General features: G+C 50.4%; 5 protein-coding genes across 5 annotated transcripts; all 5 read left to right on the top strand.

Annotated features, from left to right (window-relative positions):
* Positions 1–2,507: 2,507 nt before the first annotated feature.
* B0J16DRAFT_256148 (uncharacterized protein) lies at positions 2,508–2,978 on the top strand (the record flags this gene model as incomplete). The annotated part of the gene is made up of 1 exon (XM_046123124.1): positions 2,508–2,978. A coding segment is annotated over one exon (471 nt), but the record flags the coding sequence as incomplete, so codon positions are not given.
* Positions 2,979–5,789: 2,811 nt separating this feature from the next.
* B0J16DRAFT_256492 (uncharacterized protein) lies at positions 5,790–6,293 on the top strand (the record flags this gene model as incomplete). Its single annotated transcript, XM_046123127.1, has 2 exons — positions 5,790–6,064; positions 6,158–6,293. Coding segments are annotated over 2 exons (411 nt in total), but the record flags the coding sequence as incomplete, so codon positions are not given.
* Positions 6,294–9,182: 2,889 nt separating this feature from the next.
* On the top strand, positions 9,183–9,446 carry B0J16DRAFT_351650 (uncharacterized protein). The gene has a single exon (XM_046129211.1). The coding sequence runs from the start codon at positions 9,221–9,223 to the stop codon at positions 9,374–9,376; it is 156 nt and encodes a 51-aa protein (XP_045977444.1). The 5' UTR covers positions 9,183–9,220; the 3' UTR covers positions 9,377–9,446.
* Positions 9,447–9,704: 258 nt separating this feature from the next.
* Positions 9,705–10,985, top strand: B0J16DRAFT_294840 (chaperonin 10-like protein). Its single transcript, XM_046124399.1, has 2 exons — positions 9,705–9,812; positions 9,873–10,985. Exons 1-2 carry the CDS (start codon positions 9,752–9,754, stop codon positions 10,871–10,873), a joined length of 1,062 nt encoding a protein of 353 aa, XP_045977443.1. The 5' UTR covers positions 9,705–9,751; the 3' UTR covers positions 10,874–10,985.
* Positions 10,986–12,882: 1,897 nt separating this feature from the next.
* Positions 12,883–13,709, top strand: B0J16DRAFT_276994 (uncharacterized protein; the record flags this gene model as incomplete). Its single annotated transcript, XM_046123783.1, has 2 exons — positions 12,883–13,167; positions 13,218–13,709. The coding sequence occupies 2 exons, from the start codon at positions 12,883–12,885 to the stop codon at positions 13,707–13,709; spliced, it is 777 nt and encodes a 258-aa protein (XP_045977442.1).
* Positions 13,710–14,690: the final 981 nt, after the last annotated feature.

The raw sequence follows: 14,690 nt of genomic DNA, 5'->3' as shown, positions 1-14,690 counted from the left end.
ACCACAACCTACCTGATCAATTAAAATTGATTACTACCCTCATTCTCAGTGACCCTGATTACCTCTTGGCAGGTCCTTGCATTATGCCCGGCCTTGCCGCAAGTCCTACAATGCCGGACGCCCGGTCCGACCGACCTTCCTCGACCACCACTTCTCGATGATTCAGCCACTACCTGCATATCAACATCTATCTGATCAACTTGACTCTGACCAGTCCCTATAGTCATCTTGCCCTTATCCTGTAGCCGGGTTCTTTTTGCTCTTTTCTTCTGACTTTGTGTTGCATTTGCCTCTCGAAGTTCTTTGACTTCAACCTCTAGTAGCTCAGTCTTATGCATATATCCTAGCACTGACTTAGTCAGAGACTGGAGAGCTTCAAGGATTGACTCTGGAGAGCTACTATGATGTCTTCTGATCCGTCTCTGAAGGTATTCAGAGTGTAAATCGGCCTCTGTGACAGTCCTTGGTGTCTTTGGGGTCCAAGGTTGAGCCCGGCTTACATCCTCGTCAGGAGGCGTTGGGGTTCGTAGCTGGATATCAAGCTTTGAGATTACATTTTCTGGGTCAAAGGGGGCAAGCCCAGCTCCTCTGAAACCTCCCTTGATATTGCGTTCTGTAATAGCAGCTTGATGAGCGGCATAGAAGGCAGAGAAGAATGTGGCCTTGTCAATATGGCCTATCCTGCGTCTTATAAGATGCTCTATTTCTCGACTATAGGCCTTTTTTAGCGGCCCAAAGCACCCGACATCAAGAGGTTGAAGTAGATGAGAGGAATGAGGAGGTATACATAGCGTAATAATGTTATTCTCCTTGCAGTATGCTTCAAAGTCGGCCGAGTGATGACTTTCGTGACCATCAATGATTAGAAGGCGATAAGTACCAACTGATCGGTTGATTGTATGCTCATTGAAGTGCTTTAGCCAGTCGAGACCCAGCTTGTTATTAGTCCATCCATTTTCGCTTAATGTAATAGCCCAATCGACCGGGAGGGTGCTTCCTTCATACCAGCTGCGAAGGTGTTTCTTGCCTTTAACTATGATGAACGGCGGGATCGATTGACCTTCTGCGCTGACTGCCTCGATCACAGTAACCCATTCTCGGTTTCCAGGCTGGACTAATTTTGGCCTTCCACGCCTCTCTGCAGTCGTGACTACTTTTTTGGGTTGAATCTTGCCCATTATAAAGCCGGTCTCATCAAAGTTCCAGATATCATCTGGTTGGATACCGTATTTCATAATTGTATTCTCTATCAGCCTAAACCAATTGCGAATAATAGTCGGATCTTCACATAAGGCTCTCTTATAGCCATAAGTCCGAGGAAGACGCTTTTGAAGCTCTGGTTGCCGCTCAATAAAATTGCTAGCCCAGCGCTTGCCAACAGGTGGCTTATTGCGGGCAGCAAGTAGTCGATTTGCCATATCCTCGACAATACGTATCTGAGGAGGAAAGCCTCGTGAATCTAGGTCTATAATAGACTGAAGTAGTATCTGCTCTTCTAGATCAGATAGCTTCCGCGAATTCGGCATAATATCGCGTCGTGATCGAATGCCCTTCTTACGATCAGAGAGTCGCCGATGATCGACATTATAGAGCTTTGCAGCGCGTCGCAGACTTAGTTTTGGGTCATTTTGAAGAGCTTGAAGAGCCAGAAGTATATCTCCTTCTTTAATAGCTTGCGACATTTATAGTGGTTGAGAAATAACTGATCTGATAGTGTTGATGTAAGGTGAGGGATTTTTGGCCGTTTCGCTTGTGTGGCCGTTTCGCTTATCAAATACGTTAAGAAGAACAATCAATTGTAAACTGCACTCAGGACACTTGAGTCGACAGCAAGGTCGACAACTTGCAAGACGAATATAACCACTCCAGTAGGCAAATGAACAGAAAATACATGTTACTAATGCCATTTCGTTGAGACTTGACCTCGCTCTTCTTTATCAAATCTTTACAATCTTTACAATCTTTACAATCTTTACAATCTTTACAATCTTTACAATCTTTACAATCTTTGTTAACGTTGTGGTGGCAGCCGTTTGGGAAGTCAAGCGGGGCGCGACGCGACGCGAAACGGCGCGATGGACGCGGTTGCGGACAGCATCGTCGTGACCTCCGAGGACGCCTACCCTCGGGATTCTAGCACGCGCAAATCAGACCGGCCGCGAAAGCTAACAACGAAAGGGATGGAGAACTTGTCCGGTAATGTTGGGATAGTGATGCAAGCCCTGATCCGCGAAGTACGCGACGAAACAATGACACAGATGGCGAAGGCGCAGCAGGAAACCGTGAAGGAAATCACGACTTCTCACGAGAGAATCATCGAGACTCTGTGGAACGCTTGGAAAAAGGAGCAGCAGGCGCTCAAGCAAATGATCGAAGGCCAGGAGAAAGCGATTAGGCAGCTGCAACAGGATATTCAAGGCATTCAGGCGCAAGCCGCACAGGAACGAAAGCTGATGCAGGAACAGATTGACGAGCTCAAACGAATGCAGCAGCACGCCCCACGCGATATCGAGCCCCTGCAAGTGCAGGCCGCCGAAGAGATCAAACGCATCCATGAGAAATTAGACATCATGGCGCAGCACGCCGTAGCCGGCTCCGCCCGGACGAACCCCAGGCAGTCATTTGCAGACATAGCTCGTATGTCACCAACGGAGGGGCAGAATGGCGGTGTTAGAGGCCCCGAGGTGGTGTCATCACCTACGCCGCCGCTTTCATCCCCTGGAGAGGACCTGTTCTGCACGATAGACATCTCCGGAGCGGGCGACGATGACAGTAACAAGGCGCAGATCGGAGAGGTCCGACAGGCTATCGAAGCCGCTGTGAGGACAAGAAAGAAGGACGAGAGATGGAGATGCGCAGCGGTGGTGAGAGGGGCTAGGAACGCTAACATCATCAAGGTAATCTGTAGAGACGAAGCGGAACTACACATGGTCCGAGAAGCGGCACTGGGAGCAGACATGCCGGGGGCAAAGATCCTCAGAGAGCGGCTGTACCCGGTCAAGATCAACGGGGCCAATCGGTCGGCCGTTCTTGATTCGAACAATAATCTTCTGCCCGGAGTGACCGAGGCACTCGGCCAAGAAAATGAAGTGACGATAGCTAAGATAAACTGGCTCAGCGACAAGGGGAACGGCAAGGCCTACGGGTCGATGGTGGTTTATGTGACGAAGGAGAGCGATGCAAGGAGGCTTTTGGAGGACAAGTACTTTCACCTTGGAGGAGAATCGGCGAGGACCAGCGTGTTCGAGCCTATAGCCGGTGTGGTGCAATGCTACAACTGCTGGGGGCTAGGCCACAAGGCATTCGTCTGCAAAGAAACGCAGAGATGCGGTAGATGCGCAGAACGAGGACACTACCACAGGCAATGCGAGGCAGCAGAGCCAATGTGCGTGTCATGCGGAGGACGGCACGAATCATTCCGTCGGACATGTCGATTGCGTCAAATGCGAGGAAATGAGCACTAGACTACAAGTGTACCAACTGAACGTGCGGAAGAACGATAAGGTGCATCTGAGCATGATGAACGACCAAGACCTCCGAGACTGCGCAGCGCTGGCGGTAGCAGAGCCGTGGGCATGCACAATCGAAGGACAGGTGATGACGACGCCCAACCATCACAGCAACTGGACGAAGATGATCCCCACCAAGACGCGTGAGCCGCGTGTGTCGCGATGGCCGATCCGCAGCATGCTCTGGATATGGAGAGACTTGGAGGCAGAACAGGTCCCGATACCGTCACCAGACCTGACGGCAGCGATCGTCAGGTTTCCTGAGAGAGACGTGCTGGTGGTGTCGGTATATGTAGAGGGGAGGAACGAGCAGGCTCTCGAAGCGGCGATGGGACAGTTGCACACGGCGATTGTGGAGTTCCGCAATGGGTCCGGCAGAAGAACTGACGTGATCTTGGTAGGGGATTTCAATCGTCACGACACACTATGGGGAGGTGATGAGGTAACGAGAAGGAGGCAAGGCGAAGCTGGACCGATCATAGAGCTGATGGGGGAACATGGCCTTCACAGCCTGCTGCCCCGAGGCACGAAGACGTGGGAAGGCCCAGGAGGTAAAACGAGCACGATTGACCTAGTGCTGGCATCGACGGAGTTGGCGGACGAGATGACGAGCTGTGGGATACATCCAACAGAGCATGGATCGGACCATCGGGCGATCCGAACGGAGTTTGACACGACACCGCCGGAACGAACGCCCAGCGACAGACTGCTATTCAAGAATGCACCTTGGTTAGAGATCAAGGAGAGGGTGAGGACGAAACTGGAAGCGTTGCCGTGTGGCGGCACAGTGCAGGCTCAGACGGACAGGCTGATGTCGGTGGTGCTGGACGCGATCAACGACCTGGTCCCACGAGCCAAGCCGTCGCCTTACGCCAAGAGGTGGTGGACGACGGACCTGACCCGACTGCGGCGGATGTATACATACTGGCGCAACCAGGCAAGGGCATATCGGCGACGAGGACAAGAGGCAGCAGACCTGGAGCAAAAGGCCAGAGAAGCGGCAAAGGAGTACCACGATGCGATCAGAAGGCAGAAAAAGGCACACTGGGACAGCTTTCTCGAAGACGGAGCTAACATCTGGCAATCAGCCAAGTACCTCTCGCCTGGAGGTGAAGCAATGGGTGATAAAATACCTCCTCTAAAGAGAAGAGATGGAACGACGATGAGCGATAAGGCAGAACAGGCAGAGGAGCTTCTCAGCGTCTTCTTCCCGCCTCTGCCGGCTGTAATCGAGGATGAAGAGCGCCGGCCGGCGCAGCGAGAAATAACAATGCCAGACCTGACACTGGAGGAGGTGGAAGAGAAGGTGATGGCGGCCAAGGCATGGAAAGCCCCAGGCGAAGATGGACTGCCGGCGATGGTGTGGAAGCAGCTCTGGCCCGTAGTGGGAGACCGGGTGTTGCATCTGTTTCGGACATCCCTGAGAGACGGAGAGCTGCCGGTCCAGTGGAGGAGCGCGAAAATCATCCCGCTCAAGAAGCCGGGCAAGGACGACTACAAGGTGGCCAAGTCATGGAGACCAATCTCGCTTCTATCGACTCTGGGCAAGATTCTAGAGGCGGTCATCGCGGACAGGATCTCGTATGCGGTAGAGACGTTCGGGCTCTTACCCACGAATCATTTCGGCGGAAGGAAGCAACGATCGGCCGAGCAGGCACTCCTGCTCCTCCAAGAGCACATCTACAAAGCGTGGCGCAACCGGAAGGTGCTCAGCCTGATAAGCTTCGACGTCAAGGGAGCCTACAACGGGGTGTTCAAAGATCGACTACTGCAGAGACTGGAAGCCAGAGGCATCCCCAAGGGATTGGTAAAGTGGATAGACGCTTTCTGCTCCAATCGGTCCGCGACGATCGTGGTAAACGGCTACACCTCTGAGCGACGGGAGCTGCCACAGGCTGGACTTCCGCAAGGGTCGCCGCTGTCACCGGTGCTGTTCCTTTTCTTCAACGCAGACCTCGTGCAACGCAAGATCGATGCAAAAGGTGGATCGATCGCCTTTATCGATGACTACTCAGCCTGGGTGACGGGTCCGACAGCAGAAGCCAACCGAGTAGGCATCCAGGCTGTCATCGACAGAGCACTGGAGTGGGAGAGACGGAGCGGAGCGACGTTTGAGGAAGACAAGACGGTCATCATACACTTCACGCGCCATCCCGAACGCACCGACGAAAATCCGTATATGATCAAGGGCCAAAGGATCATTCCCAAGAAAAGCGGCAAGATACTGGGACTGGTGATGGACTCGGAGTTGCGGTATGAACCAGGTGGCTGAGCGAGGCACAGAAAATGGGTGCGCAGGCCATCACAGGAGCCTTCAAAACGGTTTCGATGGCAGTGGTGGAAGTTGAAGCTGGTATTCTACCCATCGGTGAACGCCACGCGCAGGCCGGCACACGGCTCTACGTCAATATGCAAACGCTGCCGAAGACGCACCCGCTAGCGACACTTAGGGTGAGAGAGACACGGAGGTATCTGTCGCCGTTGACGAAGCTGGCACTCGCCCACGATGGCACAATAGAACGGATGGAAACGATCGAGCCGTATGCACTACCACCGTGGCATAGACACATGGTGGTGGAGCACCGGTACGATTCAGACAAGGAGGCAGCGGCAGATACAGGCACAGGCGACGACGTGACCGGGACCAGCAGCATGAGACAAGTACTCATCGCAACGAGTGCCTCTGCGAGAAACGGACTAGTCGGCATGGGCGGCGTTGTGCGCAACACCGCCGACGGAGGAGTGAATGGTGATGTTATAGCAAAGTACTCCGTCACTCTTGGCCCGAGAGACGAGCAAAACGCATACATGGCCGAGCTGGAAGCGATAGCAATGGTCCTGAGGTGCATGCCCGATGGGCTCCGACACCGAGAGGTGATCATTGCAACAAGAAACCGATCGGCGCTACAAGCGATTATGAAACCTCGGCAAGAGCCAGGACAAGGCACCATCCGGGAGATCTACAAACATGCCGAACGAGTTGGAAAGGGTGGAAACACCATCACGATGCGTTGGATATCGCCCACGAATGACTCTTTCACACTGGGAGCAAAAGCAAAGACCGAAGCGCGAAAAGCCACAGACAGCGGATGCAGAGCAACGAAACCGCTGTACCAGGCCCGATCGACCCGACTGAGAGTACTACTAGCACAACGTCGGCAGCACATGGTGCTACCTGAGAGCGTAGGCAGCTATTCGAAGCAGCTTGATAAGGCGCTGCCCGGCAAGCACACGCGCACACTATATGACGCCCTGAAGAGACGCGAATCCGACATCCTGGTGCAACTACGAACGGGAATAGCACGGGTCAACAGGTATCTGCACAGGATAGGCGCAGCAGAGACAGATACGTGCGATTGCGGCCAGGAAGAAGAAACGGTGGACCATTTCCTCTTCCGATGTCCACGGTGGGATAAGCAACGAGAACACATGCGAAATGTCGACGGGGAAATGATGGGTAATCTATCATTCTTCCTGGGAGGCAAGACGGCGGAAGACGGGCATAAGTGGAGGCCGAACCTGGCAGCAGTGCGAGCAGCGATCAAGTTTGCGAAAAGCACGGGGCGTTTGGATGCTACACGGACATGATAACATACAAGATATACTAACAAACCAAACGATATAATACAGCAAGAACTAATATAGTACAGCCTCTGGTAGACAGACCAGGCTTCAGCCGCTGAAGATGGGACGCTGAACACTTGGAGAATTTGGCCTTCAAGCAGGCCTGTCGCAGGGACAAGCGAGGCTGGGAAATGTGGCGAGGAGTAGGGATTGTGATGTTTGAGGGTTATAGGGCTAGAAGTCGGAAAAGAATGTAACGAGACTTAATGTTGTGGGCCCTATGAGGCGTATCCTCCCGGGCGGAATAAATTCATTCATTCATTCATTCATTCATTCATACTGCACTCAGCATCCCTGCGTAATCCAACAACATCAGGAGCAGCTGCAATACTACCCCACCAAACGTCAGGCTTATGATAGATTATTGATATACCAATAATATTGGCAATGTCCAGAAACAACAGAAACACCTGTATTTCCGCATCATCCAATGACCTCTGTCAAACGCCAAAGAATCGCTAAAACAAAACCTGTCAGCCAAGAGAGAATTTCCCTGGACCAAACCCATAGTGCCAGGCGGCACATCCGCCCCCCGAATGTCGGGCCAGGCCCTGGGGCAACTGTCACGAGCTCTGATTCTCTGATGTGTCTTATTGGATGTGTATGTTCTTTTTTAAGTTGTTTCCCCGCTCTAAGTCCCATATACATCTTCATACTGGGGTCCGGCTGGAGTATCACTGCTATAACGATCACACGCCCCATTATGTAAAATACACAACGTGCCAGCAGCACGAAGGGGGCTAGCTACCTCCTCGGCAGGCGTTGGGGTCCGCAGCCGCACATCAAGCTTTGAGACCACAATTTCCGGGTCAAGAGGCACAAGCCCGGCTTCTCTAAAGGCTGATTTTATATTTTTCTCCGTCATTGTGGCCTGAAATGCGGCATAAAAGGCCGAGAAGAACTCGGTCTTGGAAACGTGGGTTATGGAGCATCGGATCAGATGCTCAATTTCTCAACCATACGCCTTCTGGAGTAGGTTAAAGCACCCGACATCGAGAGGGTGAAGTAGATGAGACGAGTGAGGTGGCATACAGAGCGTGATGATCTTGTTTTCCTTACAATATGTCTCAAAATCGATAGAGTGGTGACTTTCGTGGCCGTCGAGGACCAGAAGACGATAGCGACTATTTGATCGCTTGCTTGTACACCGGTCGAAGTGTTTTAGCCACTCGAGGCCTACCTCATTATCGGTCCAGCCATTTGGGCTCGTCGCAATGGCCCAATTGCCTGGGAGGTTGCTGTCTCGGTACCAGTTGGCGAGGTGATACTGGCCCGCACCAATGATGAACGGCGGGATCGCTCGGCCTTCCGCATTGATGGCCTGAATGACGGTAATCCATTCCTGGTTCCCAGGTTGAACTGATTTAGGCCTCCCACGCCTGTCTGTGCTTGTGACGACCACTCCGCTTGTAATGACGCCCATCATAAAACCAGTCTCGTCAAAGTTCCAGATATCATCCGATCGGATGCCGTACTTGGCGACTGTGTTTTCCACAAGCCTAAACCAGTTTCGAATGATGTTTGGATCTTCGCACTTGGCTCTCTGACAGTCATATCTACGAAAAAAACGCGTCTTGAGCTCTCTGTGTCGCTTGACAAAGTTGGAAGCCCATCGCTTGCCGGCAGGTGGCGCGTCGCGGTCAGCGAGCAATCGGTTGGCCATTTCTTCCACACAACGTAGTCTCGGGGGAAATCCTCGCGAATCTAGGTCGAGAATAAACTGAACTATGGTCTGCTCTTCCAGGTCAGATAGTTTGCGTGATTTGGGAGTGGCATCGCGTTGAGACTGGATGCCCTTCTGGCGGCGACCAAGGGTTTTCCAGGAGACTGTATATATGCTTGCTGCGCGACGGAGACTTAATTTTGGGTCATTTTGAAGAGCTTGAAGAGCAAGAAGAATATTCTCCTCGTTATTAAGCCGTGGCATTGTTGGTTGTTGAGAAATTCATGATTGAATGAAAATTTGGGGAGGTTGAGGGATTTTTGAGGCACTCGTTTATCATGTACGTTAAGCCATTTCAAATCAACAAATAATATCATTCTTAAATTGACGGTTCTTGTTATATAGCGCTATATGCTTGGAAACGATGGCGGGTAGTGATATCGTCCGTCGATTACCGTGTGGGCATACATTCCATTCGGGTTGCATAACTCCATGGTACTTGGGGCAACATTATACCTGTCCCTTGTGCGTATCACAGTTCATGCCATCGGAGCGTGCACCCGTCAGAACAGACACATGAAAAGCACAATGCGTAGGGGTTCACCAATACCGAGTAATCATGACCTCACAAACGGTCACCTGTGCTGCCAGTACCGGTACAAGCTTTCGTGGCTCAACTTAAATTCAGCAAGCAGAGTTTGTATCACATGGTCAAAGTGATATGGCTGCACTTTTGACTTCGTGGCTAGCCATCAATCATATGATAGCTTGCGTGTTCATTTTATCCTGCACAGGTCTGTGGAATGTAACATACTGGTGAACTCCGTGGTTCCTGTTATTATCTAAGCTACTATTAAAAGTGGCAAGTTGCCTCGAATTCCTGTCGTGTATTGACATATGGATGCTGAGCCGGCTCACCTCTGCCGAGTTTTTATTCCCGGATACACTACCAACTATGCCTGTTATTGAAATCCCAAAGGAGCAATGGGCGCAAGTACTCGAAAAGCCGGGCGGGCGTATGTGTCTCCCTTTTCTATCTCTAACTTGGTACGTTAATAGCTAATATCAATCAACAGTGGTAGCTCATAAGAAAATCCCTGTGCATATACCAGGACCTGATGAGGTCTTGGTTCATGTGAAGTATTCAGGCGTCTGTCATACCGATTTACACGCTATGATGGGCGATTGGCCGCTGAAGAGAAAGATGCCCCTAGTCGGTGGTCACGAAGGCGCTGGTGTCGTGGTCGCCAAGGGTGAGCTTGTTACGAACATAGAGATTGGTGATCAGGCCGGAATCAAGTGGTTGAATGGCTCTTGTTTAAACTGCACTTTCTGCTTGCAAGGCGATGAGCAGCTCTGTCCCCAGGCTCTCCTCTCCGGCTACACCGTCGACGGCACTTTCCAGCAATATGCTATTGCCAAGGCGGCACATATCACCCGCATCCCTAGCGAGTGTAGCCTGGAAGAAGTTTCACCGATCCTCTGCGCAGGACTCACTGTCTATAAGGGGCTCAAGGAATCTGGTGTTCGTCCGGGGCAATACGTCGCTATAGTTGGTGCAGGTGGTGGACTAGGATGCTTCGCTCTACAGTACGCTAAGGCCATGGGTGTCCATAGCATCGCAATCGACGCAGGGAACGATAAATCCAAGATTTGCAAAGATCTGGGCGCAGCAGCGTTTATCGACTTCCAAGAGTCCTCAAATATTGCCGCTGATGTTAGGGCCGCGGTCCCAGACGGGTTCGGGCCCCACGCGGTCCTCGTGCTCGCAACCCACGAGGAGCCATTCCAGCAGGCATATAACTATGTTCGATCGCATGGCAGCATTGTGTGTATTGGTATGCCGGGCCATGCACACCTCAAAGCACCAATCTTTGCCACTGTCGTTCGCATGATCAATATCAAAGGCAGTTATGTGGGTAACCGTCAGGATGCGGCCGAGGCTATTGAATTCTTCCGACTTGGCCTGATTAAAGCGCCACACAAGCTTATTGGTTTGAGTCAGCTACAGGATGTCTATGATATGATGCTTAAGGATGAGGTTGTGGGTCGGTATGTAGTTGATACAAGGAAGTGATGTCGGTTTCAAAATTGCACCATTGCAGTATGGCTGATCAAGTTGAGAGAGATGGCATTAAATCACTATGCTGGCTACAGGTTTAGCTGGAAGATAGTTTTACTTTACATGGTACTAGTATGAATTTTACTGATTCTCATCCCTGCTAGAACCTGGCTGCCTCTACGCCGTAGGCTGTCTCATCTAGTAATATTGTTGCCTTCAGCGCTATTGGAGACAATGGGTCTGAATAAAATTATAACTGGTTGGTTGGCTGTGTTCATCTTTCGATTATCTATCTTCTGGATCGGGATCTGCGCTAGCCTGAGACCTAAGCTAAGGATACACTTTCTTTCCCTTTTTGCCCTTCCATTTTCCTTCCAATTTCCTTCTCGTTTTCTTTTCTTTTCTTCTTTGCTTCAATATATTCGTTTAAGTCGCTCAGTCAGGGCGTAAGTATGGTCCGTGTAATTGTTAAGGTAGCTCTCGGCGTATCTCTCTGCTCGTCCAGAATCGTGACGTCATAGGGTAAAAAAGATTCGGCATTCATCATAATCGTACCAATCAGCTTTTGTGAACCTGCTCTTACAGTGGGCCAAGTCCTGAGACTTACTGACCTACCGCTCTCTGTACGCTTATTATCTGCGACAATACCAGCTTTCATCGGACTATGGATGATTCAGTTCTGGAGTTGATTTAGCAGAACAAGATATGCCGAAAATGAGGCTCCTTCAGTAGTCGTGTTAAATTATAGTGTTAGCGATGCTTAACCAATAATACCTAACGCTTAACCGGAGCGTTTACTTGGCTTAATCAGCCATCTTACAGGTCTCGGGACCCTATTTGGAGTCCACACGAAGACAAATTTGGGCTCCGACGTAACTTGAATCATTCCAAATACAATCATCAATTTGACTTTTGATCACAGCTCTTAGTCACACTAACATATGAGGAACGACTTTAAAAAACTATTTTGACCCAAGGTATTTAATTAACCCCAAGATTGCATAATATCAATGCCTCCAGAGGGTCTTCCTAAACAAGCAAGTTAACAACTTGTTCTCGTTATAGCATTGGATTAGCCGTCGAACCCCGTTGGAGCCGTAGTTTCCCAGTTCGTGTGGAAGGATGGCGTAGCAGCTGTTACGCGTGCAGCTCATGGCTTCTGCCAGACAAGAGTTCCACAGCCGCGAGGTTGGAAGGAAGTGAATAACTTGGGAAACCGCTGGATGGACTAGCGAGATGAATTGCATAACGAGGATTAATTTCGCCTTGATAACTTAAAAATCATTGGAATTCCTCTCGTAAACTTCTCATAATATAGTTTAGTTCGCAACTTTGTCAGAATACGGCTCCGGCTTCACTGAATAGATGATTCTAAATCTTCCAGGCTAGACAACTTTGTATGAGCCGGATGGAAGGTCTCGGTGAGTACACGGACCAGATTCCTTGTACTTGTTTTTGATCAAATTATATGAAGCCCTTGGTATAATAGTGCTCCATTCTTCGGACCTGCTACTGCTACACAGGCCTTCCATAACTTCTCAAGCGAGAATACCTGTCATCCAAAGTTGTTAAAAGCAGTGGATACCTGGGCTACGTACATTGCTTTAACACGTGGTACACTGACAGGTGGCACCCGTGATGATGGCTGACAGCATGGTAGTCAGTAAACTCTGTAAGACAGGCTCTTCATTGGTCACGGCTGACAAATGAGCATCTGAGAATAATATGTCGCTACGCCCTACATGCTATGAATCATTCCTGTACACTGACGAAGTAAAGCTGTCATTATTACATCACTACCCAATATCGCGTTGTCACGTTAGCATCGTTCCCACAATCAATTGTCAGCTATTCTGGTGCCTTCCTGGCTGGCGCAAAGACTTGATGTATAAATTCTTTACGCGGTCTACTTTATACTACTGAGACCATTAGATTTGCCTTATTAGAGCCTTACCTATGCTAGCGATTAACCACTCTCAAGCAATCGCACTGGGACGCTCACGGAGAGGTTGATAACTGCTACAATGAGTCGACACATTCTGATAATTGGCGGCCACGGAAGGATTGCTCAGATCCTTACGCAGCAACTGCTAAAGAAGTCGTGGAGCGTCACTAGCCTTATTCGAAGTCAGGACCAAGTCTCCCAGATCAACAGCCTGGCCACTGCTAACCAGGGAAATTTGAACGTGCTGGTCCGTAATTTGGAACATGTCCACGATACTTCCCAGGCAAGATCGATCCTCGATGAAGTCAAACCAGATACCGTTGTTTGGTGCGCTGGAGCAGGGGGAGAGGCAAGACCTGACCGAGTAAGAAATGTGCCAAATCAATCGGAAATGACTACTGATAACCTCGCCAGACTTTTGCTATCGATCGAGATGCCGCCATCAACTTCATTAAGGCTACAGCCCAAACACCGACCATTAAACAATTACTTCTCATCTCGTACATTAATTGTCGTCGAGAGCGACCCAGCTGGTGGGATGAGGACGCCTGGAGATACGCGCAAGAGATGCAGGGTGGCGGTCTCTTGAGCTATTATCAAGCCAAACTAGCAGCAGATGAGATCCTTCTTCAGGAGGCATCCAGTCGAGCCGACTTCTCAGGGATAAGTCTTCGCCTGGGCATACTGTCGGACGAACCTGCAGGACCAATTGAGCTTGGAAAAACTACAACATCGAGGGGCAATGTTAGCCGGGCATCCGTAGCTGAAGTCATTGTGATGCTGCTTGAGCATAAGGCGGTGCAGACATCGTGGCTGGATATGCTTGATGGTGCTGAAGATATTAAAACTGCCGTTGAGCGAGTAGTTAATGACCGAGAGAATGCGGCTGAGGAAGAAGGAAAATGAAAGCAGACCTCGACGGCTGCAACTTGATTGCTGAGTATGCGAGGGACACCCAGAGCTTGAGACGTGTTTCAATCGTAAATTCAATTATCAGAGAGATAATGGCACCTTCAGCGGGGTGTGACAGCCAGCCTGTGCTGCGGCTTAGCAGTATATCATCGAGGCTGTTGTTATCCCCTTCTTCACCAACAAATAATATTCGGGGCTGCCTAGCAGGCCGAAGAATATGTCATAACGAGAATGAAAATATTATTGGACTTCGAGCGTGCTTGCTAGTCGTCCCTCATGGTTCCGGAGTGTCTTCCCAGTACTTGATAGCAGTGGACGGGAGCATAGCAATCGTCTTTCCTTTAGCTAGCTTTAACTCCACAGTGTTTTATTAAGGAGCGGGGGCATGAATGTCATCCATATACAACATGCGATTCGGGAGAAAGAAACAGTATTAATCGCAGAGGTCGAGTAGGGGCCTCATCTGATACTGGTACTGATAAGGAGTCTGTCTCCACGAATGAACCCCAGGATCATCAGTCTTTCCATGGAGAACTGTTCCCGGCAGGAGGGTAGCGGGTTTCGTGGTTTAAGCTGGCGAATCCGTGTTGAAAATAATGAAGAATGAGCGGCTTGGCGCAAAATCCGTGCGTTGCAAACCGACTGAAAGGGTCGTAGCGGGGGAGTGCGTTTGCACAAGCGCCTCAGAAACACCTTTTGGTGGCAGCCTCCATTACTTCGGGCATTCGAAGTATGAAACTTAAAATCGGTAGAGGTTAGCAGAGAGTAGAGCTGCATCTTTGCTAGGATCGGGATCATCGGATGCGTTAGCAGCGACATCCCCCCAATTCGGTTACTGTCGTCTCACCATAACCTTCAATCATGTGCCGCTATGACGGGTCTCCTGCAAACCATATTCGATAACCGCCCCGGAGGGTGGAGTGAGTTTTCAATCAGTCATTTTTAGGAAGTCGCCAACAGTGGTCCTTCCTTCGA

Source organism: Fusarium flagelliforme, assembly GCF_020744385.1.
Source record: "Fusarium flagelliforme strain FIESC 12 MPI-CAGE-AA-0113 chromosome Unknown B0J16scaffold_9, whole genome shotgun sequence".
Taxonomy (NCBI): Eukaryota; Fungi; Ascomycota; class Sordariomycetes; order Hypocreales; family Nectriaceae; genus Fusarium; species Fusarium flagelliforme.
This window is presented reverse-complemented; position numbering and strand designations above follow the sequence as displayed.

Coding starts and splice junctions, on each gene's coding strand:
- B0J16DRAFT_351650 (XM_046129211.1), top strand. CDS start 9,221: ATGGCGGGTAGTGATATCGTCCGTCGATTACCGTGTGGGCATACATTC.
- B0J16DRAFT_294840 (XM_046124399.1), top strand. CDS start 9,752: ATGCCTGTTATTGAAATCCCAAAGGAGCAATGGGCGCAAGTACTCGAA. Junction 9,813..9,872: donor ACTCGAAAAGCCGGGCGGGC/GTATGTGTCTCC, acceptor ATCAATCAACAG/TGGTAGCTCATAAGAAAATC.